Source organism: Rhinopithecus bieti, unplaced genomic scaffold (genome assembly GCF_001698545.2).
Source record: "Rhinopithecus bieti isolate Rb0 unplaced genomic scaffold, ASM169854v2 scaffold_905, whole genome shotgun sequence".
Taxonomy (NCBI): Eukaryota; Metazoa; Chordata; class Mammalia; order Primates; family Cercopithecidae; genus Rhinopithecus; species Rhinopithecus bieti.
Window position 1 is genome coordinate 729,468 of NW_016803348.1, and position 24,306 is coordinate 753,773.

The following is a 24,306-nucleotide window of genomic DNA, read 5'->3' on the forward strand; positions in this document are numbered from 1 at the left end:
CTTTTAAAAAATGAAAACTAAAAGACAAATCTCCAAAATAAAATGAAAAAAAGAGAATAATGGAAAAAAATTGCCAAAAAAGAATACCATCTATCCTCCAAAAATGAATGAGAGACACTTTCCCAGACAAATAAATGCTAAGCAAGTTCACTCCCACCAGACCTGTATTACAAAAAATGCTAGAATTCTTCAAGGTAAAAGAAGAGGATTCTAATTAGTAACTGAAAAACATTTGAAAGAATAAAACTCACTGGTAAAAGTAAGTGTATAGTTAAGTTCAGAAAATTAATATTGTTAATTGTGGTGTGCAAATTACTTGTATATTTGGTATAAATATATACCATATATGCATTTGGTATAAATATATACCATATATGCATTTGGTATAAATATATACCATATATGCATTTGGTATAAATATATACCATATATGCATTTGGTATAAATATATACCATATATATGCATTTGGTATAAATATATACCATATATATGCATTTGGTATAAATATATACCATATATATGTATTTAAAACTGTTTAAAATGATAATTGCTATAATAATTTGTTCAGGGATATATAACATTAAAAGTTACACATTGTGAAATCCAAAACATAAAAAAAGTGTATGTGGTATATATTTTATATGGTATATATTTATACCATACACATATATACACATGTACATAAATAAAGACAAAACAATTTTAAATGATAATTGCTATAATAATTTGTTCAGGGATATATAACATTAAAAGTTATACATTGTGAAATCCAAAACATAAAAAAAGCGTTGGGGTAGATGTAAAGTAAAAGTGCAAAGTCGTTTTATGCAATGAAAGGTAAGCTGTTATCATCTGAAAAATAGCCTGTTATAATTGTAAGATGCTTTATGTAAGCCTCATGGTAACCACAAAGCAAAAATCTCTAGAAGACACATAAAAGATAAAAGGTAACAAATCAAAACACACTGGAGAAAATTATCTAATCACAAAGGAAAACAGCAAAAGAGGAAGGGAAGCACAAAGAATCTACAAATTAATCAGAAAATAATTAACAAAATGGTAGTAGAAAGTCTGTACCTATAAAAATTACCTTGAATGTAAATGGGTTAAATTCTCTACTAAAAAGACACAGAATGGTTGAATGGATATTTTTTTAAAGATCCAACTATACACTGCCTAAAAAAGACTCATTTCACCTCTGAGGACACACATAGTTTAAAACTGAAAAGATGCAACCAAAAGAAAACAAGGATGTCTGTACTTGCATCAGATAAAATAAATTGTAGGTAAAAACACAAGACAAAGAAGGTCATTATATGATAAAGGAAACAATTAACAAGAAGACATAAAAATTTTCATTTCAGACATCATTAAGATGGCCGACTACAGTTGCCTGGCGCTCATCCACTCCACGCAAAGGGACCAAAATAGCAAATAAATAATTACATTTACATTAGAGTGACAGAAATTATGTTGGGAGAGATCCAGAGATCCACACCCCCTGTGGAGTGTGAAAGCCCAGGATAGAGAAAGGAAACGGCATCCTTCTGCTTCTGTCACACTATCTTCTTGCTGGGATTGGCTCAGAATCAGGGAAGACTTATTATTATGACAAAAAGATAAACTGGAGGCCCCCAGAAATCCCTATAGCCACCAGAGATGCCAGAAGTCCTTGCTACAGGAGAGTCCTCAGTCCTTACAGGTCCAAAAACCAGATTAAGGAGTTTCTAGAAGTTTACACTGCTGCATTGCCCCAGAGTAGGTGCTCAGGCTGTATATACTTTACCCTGCAAGCAAGGTGCTATGGCATGACACCATCTTTAAACTGGACTGTTAGACGGCATCCTGTCCTGGGAGCCAGAAGCTGCTGCCTCTCTCCATCCTTGAGGCCCCACCCTCATTTCACCATGTTTACACACGTGCCTCCAGCACCACAATCCCAGGTGCACAAAGCATAGAACCAACAGTATGACTGAGAACCCACTGTTCAAACCCATGGGGCATCCTCACCCATGAGGAACAGGTGGACCTGCGAAGCAGGAAAGTCACTGAACAGCCAGGCAGTCTGCCATGTACCTTACCCAAGAGGCTACCTGGTGACACCGCTGGTCCCCAAACCCCAGATTGCTGGCCACACAGTCTGCTGGCCCACCATGCACAAATGTTCCCAGCTCCGAAACTGGCCCAGGCATTCTAAAGAGCCTAGCAAAATCACACTACCACCATCACAAACTCCCATGAAGTAGGCCACTAAGGCAATCACAGATTGCTGACAAAAATTAAGCTGAAGAAAATGTATGGCAACCATGCTACCGAGCCTACCCAGAACCAAAGCCAATATACTATACCAAAGACAACCCTAAGACCCATCTACAGAAAAAAAAATCCCTCTCTACGAAAGATACTCCATGAATTTTTAAAAAATGACTATTTCACTAGATGTGTAGATATCAACATAGAGACACAAGAAATACAAAAAGGCTGGTTTGACTTCCTCTCTTCCTATTTGAATAGCATTTATTTCTTTCTCTTGCCTGATTGCCCTGGCCAGAACTTCCAATACTATGTTGAATAAGAATGGTGAGAGACGGCATCCTTGTCTTGTACTGGTTTTCAAGGAGAATGCTTACAGTCTTTGCCCATTCAGTATAATATTGGCTGTGGGTTTGTCATACATGGCTCTCATTATTTTGAAGTATCTTCCTTTAATAACTAGTTTGAGAATTTTTAACATAAACGAATGTTGAATTTTATCAAAGGCCTTTTCTGCATCTATTGAGATAATCACATGGTTTTTTCCTTAGTTCTGGTTATGTGATGAATCACATTTCTTGATTAGTGTATGTTGAACCAACCTTGCATCCCAGAGATGAAGCCTACTTGATTGTGGTGGATAAGCTTGACGTGCTGCTGGATTTGGTTTGCCAGCATTTTGTTGAGGATTTTTGCATCAATGTTGATTAAGCATACTGGCTAAACTTCTCATTTTTTGTTGTATCTCTGCCAGGTTTTGGTGTCAGAATGATGCTGGCTTCATACAGTGAATTAGGGAGAAGTCCGTTCTTTTAATTTATGGAATAGTTTCAGTAGAAATGATACCAGCTCTTCTTTGTACATCTGGTAGAATTCAGCTGTGAATCCATCTGGTCCTGGTCTTTTTTGGGTTGTTGGACTATTTACTACTGCCTTAATTCCAGAACTCATTATTGGTCTATTCAGGGATTCAACTTCTTCCTGGTTCAGTCCTGGGAAGGTGGATGTGTCCAGGAATTTATCCATTTGTTCTACATTTCCTAGAGTATGTGCATAGAGGTGTTTATATGATAAACACCATTATAATGTTCTCTAATGGTTGCTTGTATTTCTGTGGGGTCAGTAGGGATATCCCCCTTTATCATCTCTGCTTGTGTTTATTTGAGTCTTCTCTCTTATCTTCTCTATTAGTCTAGCTAGTGGCCTATCTCTTTTACTAATTTTTTCAAAAAACCAGCTCCTGGATTCATTGATCTTTTGAAGGGTTTTTCATGTCTCTATCTCATTCAGTTCAGCTCTGATCTTGGTTATTTCTTGTCTTCTGCTAACTTTTGGGTTTATTTGCTCTTGATTTTCCAGTTCTTTTAGCTGTGATGTTAGCTTGTTAACTTGAGATCTGTCTAGCTTTTCGATGTGGGCTTTTAGTGCTATAAAGTTCCCTCTTAACACTGTTTTAGCTACTTCCTAGTGATTCTGGTACATTGTCTCTTTGTTCTGATTAGTTTCAAAGAACTTCCTGATTTGTGCCTTAATTTCATTATTTACCCAAAAGTCATTCAGGAGCAGGTTGTTCAATTTCCATGAAGTTTTAGAGTTATTGAGTGAATTTCTTAATCCTGAGTTCTAATTTGATTATGCTGTGGTCCCAGAGACTGTTTGTTATGATTTCAGTTCTTTTGCATCTGCTGAGGAGTGTTAACTGCCGATTATGTGATCACTTTTAAAGTGCTATGTGGTGATGAGAAGAAAGTATATTCTGTTGTTTTCAGGCAGAGTTCTGTAGATATCTATCAAGTCTACCCGATGCAGAGCTGAGTTCAGGTCTTGAATACCTTTGTTAATTTTCTCTCTTGATGATATGTCTAATATTGTCAGTGGGGTATTAAAATCTTGCACCATTATTGTGTGGGAGTCTAAGTTGCTTTGAAGGTCTCTAAGAACTTGCTTTATATATCTTGGTGCTTCTTTATTGGATGCATTTCTATTTAGGACAGTTAGCTCTTCTTGTTGAATTGAACCCTTTACCATTATGTAATACCCTTCATCTTTTTCCATCTTTGCTGGTCAGAAGTCTGTTTTGTCAGAAACTAGGATTGCAACCCATGCTTTTTTTCTGTTTTCCACTTGTTAGGTAAATTTTCCTCCATCCTTTTATTTTAAGCCTATGTGTGTCTTTGCACATTAGATTGGTCTCTTGAAGACAGAATACAAATGAGTCTTGGTTCGTTATGCACCTTTCCACTCTGTGTCTTTTAATTGGGTCATTTAGCCCGTTTACATGTAAGGTTAGAATTGTTATGTATGGATTTGATCCTGTTATCCTGATATTAGCTGCTTATTTTGCAGACTTGTTTATGTGGTCACCTTATGGTGTCACTGGTCTGTGTACTTTAGTGTGTTTTTGTAGTGGCTGGTAATGGTTTTTCCTTTCCTATTTAGTTCTTCCATCAAGAGCTCTTGTAAAGCAGATATGGTCATAATGAATTTCCTTGTTTTTGCTTGTCTGAAAATAATTTGATTTCTCCTTTGCTTATGAAGCTTACTTTGCCAAGATATGAAATTCTAGGTTTAATTTTATTTTCTTTAAGAATGTTAAATATTGGCCCCCAATCTCTTCTGGCTTGTAGGATTTCCACTGAGAGCCCCACTGTTGGTCTCATGGGATTCCCTTTGTAGGTGATCTAGCCTTTCTCTCTAGCTACCCTAAACATTTTTTCTTTCATTTCAACCTTGGAGAATCTGATAATTACATGTCTTGAGGATGATCTTCTTGTGAAGTATCTTGCTGAGGTTCTCTGCGTTTCCAAAATTTGAATATTGGCCTGTCTAGCTAGGTTGGGAAAGTTCTCCTGGATGATATCCTGAAATGCGTTTTCCAAACTGGGAGTCAAACTACCTGGTTTGCAGATTACATCAAACCATATCTAGAAAACTCCATCAACTCAGCGACAAAGGTTCTTGAGCTGCTAAGCAACTTCAGCAAAGTCTCAGGATACAAAATCAATGTGCAAAACTCACTAGCATTACTTTAAACCAACAACAGGCAAGTCAAAATTCAAATCACAAATGAACTCCCATTCACAACTGGCACAAAAAGAATAAAATACCTAGGAATACAGCTAATGACGGAAGTGAAGGACCTCTTCAATGAGAACTACAAACCACTGCTCAAGGAAAGCAGAGATGACACAAACAAATGGAAAAGCATTCCATGCTCACGAATAGGAAGAATCAATATGTTAAAATGTTAAAATGGCCATACTGCCCAAAGCAATTTGAAGAGCCAATGCTATTCCAAGTAAAATACTATTCATATTATTCACAGAATAAGAAAAAACTATTTTAAAATTCATATGAAACCCAAAAAGAGCCCAAATAGCCAAGGCAATCCTAAGCAAGAACAATACTGGAGGCATCATGCTACCTGACTTCAAACTACAGGGCTACAGAAACCAAACAGCATGGTACTGGTACAAAAACAGACACATAGACCAAAGGAACTGAATAGAAAATCAAGAAATAAGACCACACACCTACAACTATTTGATCTTTGACAAACCTGACAAAAACAAACAATGGGGAAAGAATTCACTATTTAATAAACAGTGCCGAGAGAACTGGATAGCTGTTTGTAGAAAACTGAAACTTGACCTCTTCCTTACACCATATACAAAAATTAACTCAAGATGGATTAAATACTTAATTGTAAAACCCAAAACCATAAAAACCTTAGAAGAAAATCTAGGCAGTACCATTCAGGACATAGGCATGGGAAAAGATTTCATGATGAAGACGCCAAAAGCAATTGCAACAAAAGCAAAAATTAACAAACAGAATCTAATTAAACTAAAAACTTTCCATACAGCAAAAGAAATGGTCATCATTGTAAACAGACAACTTACAGAGTGGAAGAAAATTTTTGCAAACTGTGTATCTGACAAAGGTCTAATATCCAGCATCTATAAGGAACTTAAACAAATTTACAAGAAAAAAACAAAAAAACCCATTAAAAAGTGGGCAAAGGACATGAAAAGACACTTCTCAAAACAAGACACACATGTGGCCAGCAAACATATGAAAAAAAAAGACAAACCTCAACATCACTAATCATTACAGAAATGCAAATCAAAACTGCAATGAGATACTCTCTCACACCAGTCAGAATGGCTATTATTAAAAAGTCAAAAAATAACAGATGCTGGCAAGGTTGTGAATAAAAAGCCTTTGGGTATATATCCTTTGGGTATATATACCCAAAGGAATATATATTGCTCAGTTATAAAGACACATGCATACATATATTCATTGCAGCACTATTCACAATAGCAAAGACATGGAATCAACCTAAAGGCCCATCAGTGATAGACTGGGTAAAGACAATGAGGTACATATATAATATGAAATACTATGCAACCATAAAAAGGAACAAGATCATGTCCTTTGGAGGGACATGGATGGAGCTAGGAGCAATTTATCCTTAGCAAACTAACACAGGAACAGAAAACCAAATACCACATGTTCTCACTTGTAAGTGTGAGTTAAATGATGAGAACATATAGATACATTCAGAAAAAACACAGTCTGGGGTCTGTTGGGAGAGGGAAGTGGGAAGACGGAGAGAATCAGGAAGAAAAGCTAGTGGGCTTAATACTTGGGTGATGGAATGATCTGTGCAGCAAACCACCATGGCACAAATTTACCTGTGTAACAAACCTGCACATCCTGCACATGTACCCTGAATTAAAATAAAGGTTGGATATTTAAAAAAGACCAAAAAAGCAAAGATGAAAAAGAAAAATAACAATAATATTCCCCATGAAACACACTAAGTCTTCAGTAGGAGGTCCAAAAAAAGAATATTTATAAAATAGACCAAAAGGAATTCAAAATAATGATCTTAAATAAACTCAGAGAGATACTATAAAATACAAACAATTCAGTGAAACTGGAAAAATAATTCATGATCTGAATGAAAAATTCAAAAAAGGGAAAGATACTATAAGAAAGAATCAAATGGAAATCTTGGAGATGAAGAATTCAGCGAAAGAAATAAAAAAATACAATTGAGAGCATCAAGAACAGGCTAGATTAAGAAGAGGAAAGAGTTCCTGAACTTGAAAACATCTTTTGAATTAACTCAGACAAGTCAGAGGAAAAAACAAATAAGAATTAAGTGAATAAATCTTTGCATTATATGTGTTAAAGTGAGAGAAGAGACAAATAAAATAACAGAAAACCTATTAAACAAAATAATGACTGAAAACCTCAAAGTCTTGGGAGAAATACAGACATCCTGATCCAACAAGCTCAAAAGTTCCCAACTGGACTGAGCCCTAAATGATGTTCTCCAAGGCATATTAATACTCAAACTGTCAAAAGCTAAAGACAAAGAAAGAATTCTATAAGCTGCAAGAGAAAAGCATCAAGTCACATATAAGAGAATCTCTATTAGACAATTAGCAGATTTCTCAGCAGAAATCTTGACAGTCAGGAGAGAAGGGATAATATATTCAAAGTGTGGAAACACAAACCAACTGTTAACCAATACCACACCCAGCAAAGCTATAATAAAGATCTTTCCAGACAAGCAAAAGCTGAGGGAATTCATTATTGCTAGATCAGCCTTATAAAAAATGCTTAAGAGCTACAACTGTAAACAAAACGGTGATATTTATTAATCATGAAAATATAAAACTCACCAGTAGAGGTAAATTCATAATGAAATGCAGAATTTTAATAGTGCTGCATAAATCTTTCAATCTCTAGTATGAAGGGTTAAACTTAAAATGGTCAAAAACAAGAAAAGCCATAATTAGCGACTAAGAAACACACAGTAGATAAGAAAGTAAATTAAGGTAGCAAACATATAAACTGTGGGAGGGAGCAAAAAAGTCTAAAGTATTTTAACGTGACCAAAGTTAAGTTGTTATCAGCTTAAAACAGACTATTATAATTACAAGGCTCATTATGTTAGCCCCATGGCAACCACAAAGATAGAAATTACAGCAGATAAATACATGAGAAAGGGAAAAGATACAAAGCTTAACACCAAGCCACAGAGGTAAACAACAAGAGAGGAAGAAAGGAACAAAGGATATTAAAATAATCAAAGTACAATTAACAAAATGATAGGAGTAAGTCCTTACTTATCAATAAAAACCCTGAATGTAAATGAATTAAGTTCTCCACTGAAAAGATACAGAGGGAATGAATGGATGAAAAAAAAGACCAAACTATAGTTTGCCTACTAGAAATCCCCTCACTATTAAGGACAAATAGACTGAAAATGAAAGGATGGAAAAAGACCCTCCATGCAAATGGAAACCAAAAGCGAGCAGAGGTATCCATATAAAATATACTTTAAGTCAAAAACTGTAAAAAGTGGGCTGGGTGCGGTGGCTCATGCCTGTAATCCCAGCACTTTGGGAGGCCAAGGCGGGCTGATCACGAGGTCAGGAGATCGAGATCATCCTGGCTAACACAGTGAAACCCCATCTCTACTAAAAAATAAAAAAATAAGCCAGGTGTGGTGGCGGGCGCCTGTAGTCCCAGCTCCTCAGGAGGCTGAGGCAGGAGAATGACGTGAACCCGGGAGGCAGAGCTTGCAGCGAGCTGAGATTACACCACTGCACTCCAGCCTGGGCGACAGAGCGAGACTCCATCTCAAAAAAAAAAAAAAACTGTAAAAAGTGACAAAGAAGGTCATTATATAATAATAAAAGAATCGATTCAACAAGAAGATAAAACAATTATCAATCTATATGCACCCAATCACAGAGTACTCAAATATATAAAGCAAATATTACTATTAGATCTAAAGGGAGAAACAGAAGACAATACAATAGTAGTAAATTTCAATACCCCATTTTCAACAATGGACAGATCATCTATACAGAAAATCAACAAGGAACATTGGACTTCAGTTGCACCATACATCAAATGGACCTAACAGACCTTCACAGAACATTCCATCCAACTGCTACAGAATACACATTCTTCTCAACTGCATATGTAACATTCTCCAGCATAGATCATGTGCTAGGCTACAAAACTAGTCTTAGAAAATTTAAGAAAACAGAGATCATATCAAGTATCTTTTCTGACCACAATGACATAAAACCATAAATTAACAATAAGGAAAACTTTGAAACCTTTACAAACACATGGAAGTTTATGCTCCTGAATATGTATGCTACTAAATAACAAATGTGTAAGTGAACAAATTAAAAATGAAATTAATAAATTTGAGAAAAATGAGAATGGAAATATACCAAAACCCATGGGACACAACAAAATCAGTTCTAAGAGTGAAATTTATAGCAATAAATGACTACATCAAAAGAAGATTTCTAATAAACAGCCTAAGGAAACATGTCAAGGAGCTAGAAAGACAAAAACTAAACTCAAAACTGTCAGAAAGAAGGAAATAATAAAACTCAAAGAAGAAAGACTAAGACAAATAAAAAAGATCAACAAAACTAAAAGTTGGGGTTTCTTTAAAGATAAACAAAATCAGCCGGGGTGCAGCGGCTCACACCAGTAATCCCAGCACTGTGGGAGGCCGAGGCGGGTGGATCACTTGAGGTCAAGAGTTCAAGATGAGTCTGTTCAACATGGTGAAACCCCATCTCCATAAAAAATACAAAAATTAATTGGGTGCGGTGGCACACGCCTGTAATACCAGTTACTCAGGAGGCTGAGGCATGAGAATCCCTTGAACCCAGGAGGCTGAGGTTACAGTCAGCTGAGATGGCACCACTGCTCTCTAGCCTGGGCAACAGAGCAAGACTCCATCTCAAAAATAAAATAAAATAGCCTGGGCGTGGTGGCTCACGTCTGTAATCCCAGCACTTTGAGAGGCCAAGGCGGGGGGATCACGAGGTCAGGAGATCGAGACCATCTGGCTAATATGGCAAAACCCCATCTTTACTAAAAGTACAAAAAATTAGCCAGGTGTGGTGGCACGCCCCTGTAGTCCCAGCTACCTAGGAGGCTGAGGCAGGAGAATAATTTGAACCTGGGAGGCAGAGGTAGCAGTGAGCTGAGATGGTGCCACTGCGCTCCAGCCTGGGTGACAGAGAGACTCCATCTCAAACACACACACAAAATAATTAATTAATTAATTTAATTTAATAAAAAATATAAATAAATAAATAAATAATGATAAGCAAAACCATCAATCCAATAGCTAGGCTAAAAAANACTAAAAGTACAAAAAATTAGCCAGGTGTGGTGGCACGCCCCTGTAGTCCCAGCTACCTAGGAGGCTGAGGCAGGAGAATAATTTGAACCTGGGAGGCAGAGGTAGCAGTGAGCTGAGATGGTGCCACTGCGCTCCAGCCTGGGTGACAGAGAGACTCCATCTCAAACACACACACAAAATAATTAATTAATTAATTTAATTTAATAAAAAATATAAATAAATAAATAATGATAAGCAAAACCAACAATCCAATAGCTAGGCTAAAAAAAAAAGAAGACTGAAATAAATAAAGTCAGTGATTAAAAAGAGACATTACACCTGATAACAAGGAAATACAAAAAAAACTCTAAGAGATATTTATGAACAATTATACAACAACAAACTAAATAACCGAGAAGAAATGGGTAAATTCCTAGACACATACAACCTATGAAAGGAAGGAAGGGAAGAAGTTAAATTGTCTCTGTTAGTAGACAACATGATCTTACATAAAGACTGCACCAAAAAATATTTTAGAAGTAACAAAAAAATTCAGAAAAGTTGCAAAATGTAAAATCAACATACAATTCAGCAGTTTCTATAAGCCAACAACAACCTATCTGAAAAAAAAAAAATCACAATCCCACTTACAATAGCTACAAAAGAATAAAATACTTAAGAATAAACTTAACCAGGGAGGTGAATGTGCTATGCTTTGAAAATTATAAAGAATTGATGAAAGATATTGAAGAAGACAGGATTAAATGGAAAGATATCCTGTATTCATGAATTTGAAGAATTAGTATTATTAAAAAGTCCATATTACCAAAGCAATCTACTGATTCAAAGCAAACCCTATCCAAATTCCAATGATATGTTTTACAGAAATAGAAAAAGTAATCCTAAAATTTGTATCAAATCACAAAAGACCCCAAATAGACAAACCAATCTTGAGCAAAAGCTGGAAGTATCACACTATCTTATTTCAAAATCTACTACAAAACTCTAGTAATCAAAACAGCATGGTAGTGGTAGAAAAACAGACATGTAGACCAATGGGATAGAATAGAGTCCAGGAATAAATCCATGCATTTGTGGCCAACTGATTTTCAACAAAGATGTCAAGAACACACAATGGGGTAACAGCAGTCTCTTCAACAAATGTTGCTAGGAGAACTAGATACCCAAATGCAGAAGAATGAAATTAGACCCTCATCTCATACCATATACAACAAATCAATTCAAAATGGATTAAGGCCAGGCAGGATGGCTCACACCTGTAATCCCTGTACTTTCAGAGGCCAAGGCGAGTGGATCACAAGGTCAGGAGTTCAAGATCAGCCTGGCCAAGATGGTGAAACCCCATCTCTACTAAAAATACAGAAAAAGAAAATAGCCAGGGATTAAAGACTTAAATATAAGACCTGAAACTGTAAAACTATTAAAAGAAAACATAAAGGATAAGCTCCATGACATTAGTCGGGGCAAAGATTATTGTTAACATCAAATAACCTAACATTACACTTCAACATAAGGTTATGTTTTGACAACAAAAGCAAACATAGACAAACAGGATTGCATCAAACTAAAATTGAACAGCAAAGAAAATAATCAACAGAGTGAAGAGAGAATCTGTGGAATGGGAGAATATATTTGCAAACTATACATCAAATAACCAAACATATTTTGGTTAATAACCAAAATATGTAAGGAACTCAAACAACTCAATAATAAGAAAACAAAAAACTCACCTAATAAATAGACAGAGGACCTGAATAGATGTTTTGCAAAAGACGACACATAAATGGCCAAAAGATATATGAAAAAATGCTCAACATCATGAAGTATCAGGGAACTACAAATTAAATCCACAATGAGATATGACCTCACACCTGTTGGGATGGTTATTATCAAAAAGACAAAAGATAAGTGTTGGTGATTTTGTGGAGAAAAGGTAACCCTTGTACACTGTTGTTGGGAATGAAAATTAGAACAGTCATTACAGAAAACAGTATGGAAGTTTCCCCCAAAAATAAAACCAGACTACTATAGGATCCAGCAACCCTACTTCTGTGTATATATCCAAAAGAAATGAAATCATGATCTCAAAGAGATATCAACACTCTCATGTTCTTTGTAGCATTATTCACAATAGCCAAGATATGGAATCAACCTAAGTGTTCATCAACAGATGAATAAAGAAAATGTGGCACACATAAACACTGGAATACTATCCAGCCTTAAAACAAAGGAAATTCTGTCATTAGCAATAATTTGGATAAACCTGGAGGACATTATGTGAAGGGAAATTAGCCAAGAACAGAAAGACAAATACTATGTGATCTCACTTATATGTGAAACCTAAAATATCAAACTCATATAAGTAGATAGTAGAATGGTGCCTACTGGAGGCAGGGAATGGGAGGATATTCGTCAAAGGGTACAAAGTATCAGACAAGAGGAATAAGTCTTTGAGATCCACTGCACAGCATAATGACTATAGCTAATAATAATGTGTTGTATATTTTAAACTTGCTAAAAGAGTAGGTTTTAAATGTGCTCATCACAAAAAATGATAAGTATGTGAGGTTATGGATATGTTAATTAGCTTGCTTTAATCATTCCACAACATATACATATGTCACACTGTACTCCAGAAATATATAGTTTACATTATTATTGGTTAATTAAGATTTTAAAACTTAGGAAAAGGATCTCCATTCATCTCAAGGTGGAAACCAGTTTATTTTGCCAATTATGACTTATAAGTGCTTCAAAAATTTTCCACTTTTCCACTTACTATACTTAAATTATATCAGACTTTGGCAGGTGGTGATGATTTACAAAGTATAAGCCAAAAATACAAACAAACAAAACCCAAGATGCCCAATAAATTAGTAAGTAAGAAGGAAAAACCTCAAGAGAAAAAAAAATGTTCTCAAAGACTTTTACCCAGGAATCTGTTCTACACAAAACTCATACAATTGAAGAGGTGTATCAAGAAAGCATATTTCCCAGTGTCTTCAAGAACAGGCAGTTAATCTGAATGTGTGAAATAGCCAATTCTTAAACAATAAAGAGTTGGGAAAATAGTAACTACTTGCCAAGCACAGATTCTACCAAAAGCCTCAAGTAAGAGAGCGAGAGAGCGAGAGATAGAGAGAGCAAGCGCAGGTATGTACACACACTGTGGGCTAAACAAAGAATGGCTGTGCATTGAATTCTTTCTGCCTGTGGATCACCAGCTTGTAATGCCCATGTTAAGCAGACTATGTTGAATGCTTCTTCCTATATTTCCCTTTGTGGAAATTTTTCATTCCTTGGGCTATCTACTTCTAGACATTTCATTATCAACCCTTCCATTTACTTTCAATTTTATAAGAAGAATCAGAGAGTCAAAATTTTCTAGGTGAAAGTAAATATATTTTCATTTCCTAGGAACCGGAAAAAGGAATTTCATCAAGTGCATCTCATATTTTAAAATGTTTCTATTCCTTTTACACATAATGCAGGAAGAGCTATTTCATGAGATGTCAGCTGTATAGAGCAGGTCACTGATATAAATCAGGTGTAATCAAGATTGCCTAAGAAACACTGACATCCTAAACACTAAGAACTGAACTGTAAAGCAAAGGATTATCTTAGTTTGATTCTGCAGGCAAAAAACCAAAATGCCATTAACTAAATGTTAGTCTTTTCTTGTAGTATTTCCATGAACCCACAGTTTTGATTAAGCTCACTCAGGCATTTTAATGGGAGACAGGATGTTTGCACAACCCAGTTTAATTATCTGTTTCTCTGTACTATGGCATTCATCATTACAGAAAGGAAAGTTTGGCTCACATGACAGTCATATCTTATACCAATACTTGTGTAACAACAAAATTTAAGTTTACTCTCACAACCCATAATTCAAGTACTAAAATACTCAAATGTACAGCTGCTGAAGAAATTCTACAACATGGAAATTCCTGATAAACATGAAGAGTTTTTGATTATGTACTTAAACACTATGAATGTAAAAGGTATTTTCTTCACTCATGCATTTTTAGATATAATTTGTCTCATTTTTTTTCCTTTCATCACATTCAGAATTATGACAGATATATGACAGAATTATGTGAGCAAGTCCTTGGAAGGTTTTCCAAAGCTTGACTAGACTTACGTTAATAAGTATGCACATGAACAAAGACTGAAGTGTAATTTTTAAAATGCACAAAATTATATTGGACACGTTGAATTATAGGTGCCTTTTTCACCTTGCAAAGTTGTATTATTGTTGATACAGTGTAAATCCAATGAAAAATGATTTAAAGCTCAGGTACTTACTGTGGTTGGAAAATAAGGACTAGTTTTGAATTTTTTCAGAGCCATTGAAGAGGTGTAGGTTCCCAAGAAGAGGATAAAAGACATGAGTGTAATATCAGGAACAAAATTACAGCTGTTCCCCACGAGGTTTCCTCCATATTTCGAACATTCCTTCTTCGACAAAAATGCCCAGTCAAAGGTAGTATTATGGTACTGAAGAAGAAAACATTAAAATTTTCTAGAGAACAATGACATATAAAAAGCAGCCTTTGATACTTGATGAGCTATATAGGAATTATACTAAAAGTTTCTGTAAAACAGTCTGAAAATAAGCACTGGAGGGTGAAACTTGATGAGTTGCTCATGGAATAACAGATAAGATGGGCCAAGAGGGTGGCAATTATTGAAAATACAATGAGAATGATGCAATTTGTTACCTAGTTTGGGCAACAGCCTTAAAATCGCCCACTTGTTCAACAGAAACCACAAAGTACTTCTTTCCTGCATGCCTTCCTAAGGGTAAACTGAGACACATTAATATTCTAAGTCTCAAAATGTAAGACTCTCTAAAACACTTTTCTTTTTCAAAAAGTACTTACCTTTGTAAGGCACAGCTTCTTATGTGTCTACCTGATGGCCCTATGGTTAACGCTCTAAAAGTTGTAATAGGTTAACTACTCACTGAGCACTTTCACAAGTATTCTGTTTCTTTTCTAAATAACTAGGGACTGGTGATTTAAGCAATTAAACTACAAAAATGTGGATGGTCCCTGCTTTTTCAATTGCATATTCTAATAAAGTATAGATTTTTTTCTTCTTGACTCTAGGTCAGCATTATGAGCACATGTTCTTGGTATGTGCTGTGATGCCTTTAAGGCAACGTAGTCGTGTATGGAATATTCATCTCCGTGTTACATGGCCTCAAATATACGGTCAGTTTTCATGAATGGCTGTTGTAGAGTCAGTACTGTGCTTCCCTCTAGCAACTCACTTCTGTTTCTATTTTTGTTTCTAATACATAGGAGAATCCTTTTGCTAGCATAGTAGGTAGGGCCAGCACACCCATCCCCCAGCTACTCTCAGTACTAGCTACTCCTAATTCACAGCTGTCTTCTTCTCTAGAGAACTGCCATTAGCCATTTAAGAGCCATCTCACCTGCAGTGTAGTGCCTTCTCATAGCCGATTACTGACTAATACTAACCAGGGTTTAAAACTAGACTCTCTTTGTCTCCAGGTGAGAGCAACCCTATGCACAATTTATGCTCCAGAGCTCCCATGAGATCAGCCTGAAGCGAAACTCAGCTGAAACCACATCCTTGTTTAACTCCTTCCCTGTCTTATACTGTTTCTCTCAATCTGTTTTTATTGAGACCACTGTCTCTGAACAAAGTCACATGCACCCCAAATCCCTATATCTGAATCTGCTTCTATAACAGCCGACTTACTTGAATTACTAGTCAACCAAAAGTTAATGGCCTCTAAGCCTAAGAAACTTTTTTCTAAAATATCAGGGTTTGGAGGAAACTTGAATGATTTAATCAGATTTTCTCATCCTTAGTATTCAATAGTCCTGAAAGATGAACATTCATTCTCTGCCTGAACATTTTATGTGATGAGCAGTCTCCTGGTTGCTCATCCCCTTGCTTAATAAAATTTCTGCACAGATCTCCCTTATACTGATATTTGAATCTTCTTAAATACCCTTTAACTAAGTTTCTTTTACTATACAAAACACTTTCTTGCATACTGTGACAATCTGGCTCTTTTCTGAGGAGAGATTTTCAAAATCGTACCTATCTAAATGGATGTCAATGTGGTTGAGTGGAAAGGACTGGGTGTCTCAGCTGAGAAACACTCTAAATACCTATAACTTACTCATCTTAGGTCCAGGGCTAATGGATATATCATATGCTATCAGAACAGTTATTGGAAAACACCTTGCAAATAAACATGTAAAGATAAATTTCTCCTGTCCTTTGCAGACAAGAGTTCTACCTCACACCAAACACATCATCAATGTCTTTTACTATTCAATGAATTCTCATGATATGAGTAACATAGTATAAAAGAAGAATCTCTGGCCAGAAAGAGTTCAATTTTTTACAGAGCTCAAAAGGTAAAGTGCTTACATAAGTCAATAAAAAACAAACTATATATCTTTCCCTGAAATATTTTTCCTATAGAAGCTTCATCTTGTAAACAGCTGAACTGCATTCTTGCTTTTATCAAACTCTGCTTCTGAAAGGTGATTAATCATATCTCATTTTGCTTTTGAGATTTCTGCATATGGGTGTTTATAGCACCATACATTTAAAGTTTAGAAGTCATAATAGCTAACAGGTTTCTTTGTTTGAAAGTCAGCAAAAATTTAACGTAATTTTACTTTAGCACTTTCATACCAGTAGAATTCTTCTCTATAACTAGAGTTACCCACAGATAAGTTGCATTAAAGCAATCCTGACAGGAAGTTCTACTGATTTTCTTACAGAGATTCAGGTTGAGGTGAAGACTACACCGATGTACATGAAATGACAGACATATTTTCTTGCTTACATCAACTTAAAATGCCAAATGATCAGTATTTTGTAAGCCTCAAATGATTCTTTGTATCATTATCCAGAAACCTGAGTTTCCAAATACCACCTTTCATTAAGGACTTCAGTATAAAAACTGTAGGTGGCATGCATATATCTCAGCATATCTGGCATTTCAGAATACAAAGTTTCCTACTCCCGTAAAACTTAAATTCTAGCTAATAAACAATTCTATTTAAATATCACTGAAAATACATCTATATTATCTGTATTATTTCAATGTTATTATTCCATATAAGCTGATGTCAGTGAAGGCTAATTCCATAAAACTTCAGGCAGGGTCCATTTCACAAACAAACTTACCTATGTCCACTGCTACCCCCGATGTTCAAGCCACTATTGTCTCCTCTGGTCTTAATGCAGGAGATCCTTAACTCATCTCACTGCTACTGCCTTCTAGCCCTTACAAGTGATTCTCACATCTCTATGGTTTTGATCTTTATTTCCTATGCAAAAATCTATGCATACTGTTTAAATGATTAAATCAGAACTTTAAGAACAAGACAGTCCTGGCATGGTGGCTCACACCTGTAATCCCAGCATTTAGGGAGCTCAAGGCAGGAGGATCACTTGAAACCAGGAATTTGAGACTAGCCTGGGCAACATAGCAAGACCTCATCTCCATTAATTTTTTTTTTTTTTAATTAGCCAGGCTCAGTGGTGCATGCCTGTGGTCCTAGCTACTCTGGAGACTGAAGCAGGAGGATCATTTGAGCCCAGGAGTTTGATGTTACAGTGAGCTATGATTGTGCCGCTATATGCCAGCCTGGGCAGCAGAGTAAGATCCTGTCTCTGAAGAAAACAAAGAACAAGACAAATGGGAACATAATCTCCGAAGTCCTTTCTGGCTGTTAGGATTCTTTTAGCACATTATCTGTTTTCCTTACAATGCTTGTAATGTTTTGTTACAATTACATTATAGCTTCCTCAGTAATCACTGTTGTAAGTTTGAACATATTCAGAGAACTATCTAATGGGTCTGAGACCTGAATCTAGGAGAGATGTCAAGTTTAGAGACATCTACTTAGGAGTCATAAGGAAAGAGCTGATCATTGTAGTAGTAAGACATAAAACAACAAGGGAAAAATGTGCAGGAAAAAAAGAGAGTCAAACATCTAGGGTATCCACAATGGAAGTGAAGATACCACAAAACACTATGAAAAAGTCATCAGAGTGATGGGTAAAAGGAGTACAATAAGCTGAGAAATGTGTGGGAGTGAAAAAATTGCAACAGCAATTACAGACTATTTTTTCAAGAAATACAGTAACAAAAGAATAGGTTAGAATATGCAAATCGCAAGGTTAAGACAAGTTCTTTGGGGTTGGTAAAAACTTGAGGTGTTTGTAGTGGATGAGAAATAATCTGGTTATGGGGATGAAAAGGAAAAGAGACCGATGGGAAATGCAAGAACGGAGAAAGGAGAGAGAGAGAGAGAGAGAGAGAGAGAGAGAGAGAGAGAGAGAAATGAACCAGAACTTAGTAACTGTTTGGACTGAGGATGGATAAAAGCTAAAAATGATAAAGGTATAGTGCCTGAGGACCAAAGGGACTGTGCATCAGTAAGAAAAAAAAAAAAGAAAGAAAAGAAAACAGCAGAGCAAGTCACTAGCAGAATTCCATTTGGGATACATTAGGTACTGAAGAAATCACTGTTGATTGAACAAATGAAATCTCTCATCACATCTGGAATATATAACATGTTCAAGGAAGATATCTACCAATTTATCTACTCTTTTTATCTGGAGGACAAAATTAAATTAAAATAAACTTTCAATTCAGAGTTGCTGGGGAAAATGTAGGATGCCCAGTTACATCTGAATTTCAGGTAAACACACACAACAAACAACAAATAGTATTTTCAGTATAAGTGTTTCATATGTAACATTTAGGACATATTTATACTAAAAATTATTCAATATTTATTTAAAATTCATCTGTAACTGGGCACGCTTTATTTTTGTTTGCTAACTATGGCAACACTATTTCAATGAGATATAGAATATTTTGAGTAACAGTCACATCTAGAAAATAGAAAAATGTGGCCACAAGAAAACAGAAAATGCACTGGGACCTAAGTGCATGAAAGAACTAATGTAACCTTTACAGGTGCGCTAAAGAGAAATAAAACAACAACTTTTAAAACTTTCCCTAGAGAAATAAAGCATGTTAACTTAAATATTAACTAATAATATGAGCCAGTAAAGGAAAGTATCTAAATGAGCGGTATGAAGATCAGATGATCAGAAGAAGGACTAATCATCTTGAGTACAGAAAAAAACAAAACAAAACTTAAACTAAGCCCTAAAAGGATTGGTTTTTGCAGAACTCTCATATTCAAAAGGCAGCAGGAGTAACAGTAGAAGGACAGCGAAACTGTAACAAAAGGGAATAAAAGTGACAAACTTTAGATGTGTATTTCTTTCTGCATTGGCAGCAAAAAAGGAGGTAAAGTATTAGAGAGAGAGAGACATCATGAGCAAAGATGTTGATATGGGGACATATAATGCTTCATTCAGTTTTAAAGACTTACTGAATGCTCACCTTTGTGGAGGATCTAACAGTGAATAGACCAGATGGGTTAAGCAGATTGTTTAGGTAAATGGGTACTGGGGGAAAAGGTTCAAAGAAAATGAGATCAAGTTGCTGAGGATCTTAACTGGTAAATCTCATGAAAAGGGATTTCAATCTATTTTTTGAAATATCTTTTTCAAGTGAATTACCCTGTTATACTGAGTGGATCTGCTCACAATTCTTAAAAGTAAAATGCATACTAAAGGATTTATTTTAAAATTTAAAAGACCACAGCATCCTCCCTAAAGGAAAAAGTGGGGGATATATGAGACAGGATGAACAAAATGTTCAAAGCCATCGAGACTAGGTGATGTGTATATGAGGCTTCACTGTATTATTCTATTTTAGTGCATATTTAAAATTTTCCATAATACTTTCAAAAGTAGGAACGTGTAATCTTCAAGGAGATTTAAGGACAGAATGGTTTTTATACTTGACTTTCTCGGTGGGAGAAAATCACAAGGATGCTTTGCACAGGAAGATTAATATGACATTTCATTTCCCATGAAATGAATGTTAATTCCTAGAATCATCATGAAGGTTCTTAGTCCCATGATTAACAGCATCTCTTGGTAGTATAATAAGTAAAATAATAAAAATAATAATTAAAGGTTCTGTATTACAGTAGATCCTCAATGTCATCAATAGGTTCATGAAAACTGCAACTTGAAGCAAAATGATGTATAACTGCACCAATTTTACCATAGGCTAATCACAATAAACAATAGTTAAGTCCCTATGGCATATTCCTGGTCACAAAAACATCACCAAACTTCTAAATAAAGATCAAAACGTTTCTAATATTAAATGTTAAAATAAATGTGAGCTATACATTTAAGAAAGATTAATAAAAATAAGTAAGGTAATTATTATCGTTCGAGGTCAGGGTTGTGAGTCGCCAGAGCCTATCCCGACAGCTCAGGGTGCAAGGCAGGAACTATCCCCAGACAGGACACTATCCCATCATAGGGTGCCCTCACACACATACCCACACTCAGTCTGACTGGGAAATTAAGACACACCAGTGAACCTAATATGCATGTGTTTGGGATGTGGAAGGAAACCAGAGTGCCTAGTGAAAACCCATGCAGACATGAGGAGAACATGCAAACTCCACACAGGCGGTAGCATGAGAATCAATTTCTCTTTTTTCATCAACGTTATAATGAAACGGTGTTATCTGAGGACCTGCTGTACCCCTTTTGAGTACCAACTGATAAAATATGTGCTTTTAAAAATATAAATGACAGTGATACCACTAATAAAAGCCTCAAGGTTAAGTTGTTAATGTACTTATTTAGAGTTTTTCCCCCACAGTGGTGAGCCGGATTTGCAGTAATCTGAAGTCTTACCTTATCATCTACAGCATGCATTTGAGTTACAGTTGTCTGTACCATTATAAGATATCAAGATGAATTAGTTGTTCTGCTTGTGATTAGGATTATAGAAAATTATAAGAGGCCATCACTTCCATCCTAACAACCAAAGCAAGCAAGATACCCTACAAAAATCATAGTTTTAAAAAACTCACCATTAAGATGCGGAAAGAAGTCAAACATTTAATTTTTTTAAAAAAATATTTTTTTCTTTTGTAATTTATTTATTTTTAAGCTATTAATACATAGTCTCACTCTGTCGCTTAGTCTGGTATGCAGTGGCATGATATAGCTCACTATAACCCTACAGGTGTGTGCCATCATACCCAACTGATTTTTCTATTAATGAATTTTTAATGGCTACATGCAGACTGGGGTGACAGAGCAGAATTCAGAGGAGTCCTAGGCATAGATCAAGTCTGCACCCACTCACCAAACTTTCTCATGGTCTTTGCCAAGTGCACGGGTAATACACGTAAGACTGGAGGTTGCACAGGAAAGCTAAAAGAGTTCCCCCTTAGACACGTGGAGCCTCTCTTAAGTGTAAGAAAGCCACTTTCTTAAGATGGGAGACAGAGAAGCAGAGCTGAGAGAAACCTCTCTGAGGCATTCAACCACTTTGGAAAGGGTTCAGGTATCTACCTTCGGAAGGTGAGGGGCAGAGTATTTGGGCAAAGAAAGATCCCCCAAAAAGAAAACTGTGGTATCAAAAAAAATACAGCATTCCATGGGACCTTCTGGTATGATGGAAATGTTCTGTATCTTGTATGGATGGTGGTTATAACCACCAAAACTCATTTCAATGAATAAAGTGTGCCTCAATTAAAAAAAACAAACAAACAAGGAATCTGATGTGAAAAACAAAATACTAACTGATCCTTTCTATCACCTCCTCAGAAGAAACTGACATTCGATTTTGAAATCTGGTGTCTCACTCAGAGAGCTGGAAACTGTAAGCCAACAGGTATTAATGCTCATTATCTAGATACAGTGTGAACAAGCTGTGGCTAGTTTTAAAGGTTTACAGGAATCTTTTAAGGAATCTGGTTTGCAAGTTGAAGGGATATACCCAGTAAGAAATCGATAGAAAAACTGGAGAAAGCAAGAAGAAATAAAGACACCATTCCAACAATAAATGAAATTTTAAAACCTGCCTTTTTATCTTGAGACATAGTTATCCTATAGTTCTAATCCTAAACACTCTAATACCCCTCTCTCCTGCTCTTTCCCCTGAAACACATCCCTACCACCATGAAAAAGAAAGCTTGTCTTCATGCTAGTGAAGCTGAAGGGAGAAGACCTTCCTTCCTCTGACAGGATGTACTGAAGGCCTGTGAGAGCAAGCCTTGCTGGCTCCAGGGGATGCATGTCACTTTTCCTGTACCTTCTCTCACAATCTAATTATGGCTGAAATGAAAAAAGGAAAATTAAGTCCTGATGACTGTGTGTCCTAGGAAAGGTTCAGGATAAGAGAACCAGCTAGCATGACCAAGCAGACAGAGGACGCAGTAGCCTCTCAGAAGATGGCATTCCCAATTTTCTCTCTCCATTATACTTCTGAGTTCTGGAGCCTGCAGGACCTAATCAAATAATACCTAGAAAGAACAGTAACAATACCTAACACTGACTGAGAGATGACTACATGCCATCCACTATGCTAAGTTCTGCCTAGCTATGAAGTTGACACTTACAGTACCTTTGAGATAAGTACTATTACTATCCCAATGTTGCAAATGGGAAACTGAGACGGTTCCACAGCCTGTTAAGTCATGGAGCCCGGTACTTGAAACCAAGCAGTCTGACACAAGAACTCACTATCTGTAAGTTCCTCTACATGAAACACTATGCTGCTCCCTGAAACAATAGAAACAAGGCAGATTCTAGAGCCAGAAAACCCTGAGTTCAAATCCTCATTTTACCAAATACTTGTAATATGGTCTTTGGAAGGTCAGTTAACTTTTCTAAGTCTCTGTTTCATCTATAAAATAGAGGTAACATCTAATAACTCATAAAGTGATTGTGAGAATTATAGACAATTACTGTGAAGAGTCTGGCACCTAGTAGGTACCTCAATAATTGATCATTATGATTGATGGTAATAAATCATATTTGTTTAAAACTCATTTCTGAGTCATGTACCATGTGTGTGCACATGTATATGTATACACAACATATAAATATAGGTATTGATATAAATGAAAAAGGATAAACGAAGGATAAAAGTTGGCCTTCATGACCACACACACACACACACACACACACACACACACATTTTTCCCCTAACTTCTTTCCCTAGAGGTGCTGAGCATAGCACCTTCACATTTTAATTAAGGTATGCAATTGATGCATACGAAGGGATTGCTGCCCTGGAATATGGGGCATCTATAGGAACTGGAAGGGTAAACATTGCCGTTTGTGTACACTGAAGCATCATGGCATTCTAGAAATGGCACCAGTCTAGGAACCACCCAGACTTCAGTTCAAATCTTTGTTCTACTAATACATGGCTATGTGACCTAAAGCAAGGAAGGTGATTTACCCTCTGAAGCTTCAGTTTCTCTCACGTATAAAATAGAAGTAATTAACCCTGGTAGTGTATGTTGATGGTTATAGCACATATTAAGGTCTATAATGATGAGAATATGTGTAACATATGTGGTCTCTAGTAGGTGCTCTACAAATAGTAGCTAAGTTGAAATGATATTATGCCTCTATGTCTCTATCATAGTCATACTAGAAGTCAATCAGAACTTCCATTGTTTTCATGAACCTTATTGTGACATTTTGTTTTAATACATATCAATTACTGGAGTCTCTGCCAGGACTTGCCCAAAGACAGGGCTTAAAAGTTCATTAATTTTAATGATTCCCTTGATTAGTTACAAAAAGAATTAAGTTAGATAATTTCTTTTTTTAAGTCAGTGGAAGTCAGTGTTTCATTAATATTTATTGCAAATTAACTTATGTTTTATTTAATTCTATTTTATTAACTATATTTTAATTAAAATATATATTATTA

General features: G+C 35.9%; 1 protein-coding gene across 1 annotated transcript in view; it reads right to left on the bottom strand.

Annotated features, from left to right (window-relative positions):
• Positions 1–24,306, bottom strand: part of SLC4A4 (solute carrier family 4 member 4) — a 350,025-nt gene that overhangs the window by 64,075 nt on the left and 261,644 nt on the right. The window contains exon 16 of the mRNA XM_017879095.1: positions 14,766–14,957. Coding sequence (XP_017734584.1) covers positions 14,766–14,957 — 192 coding nt within the window. The remainder of the gene's footprint in view (positions 1–14,765; positions 14,958–24,306) is intronic.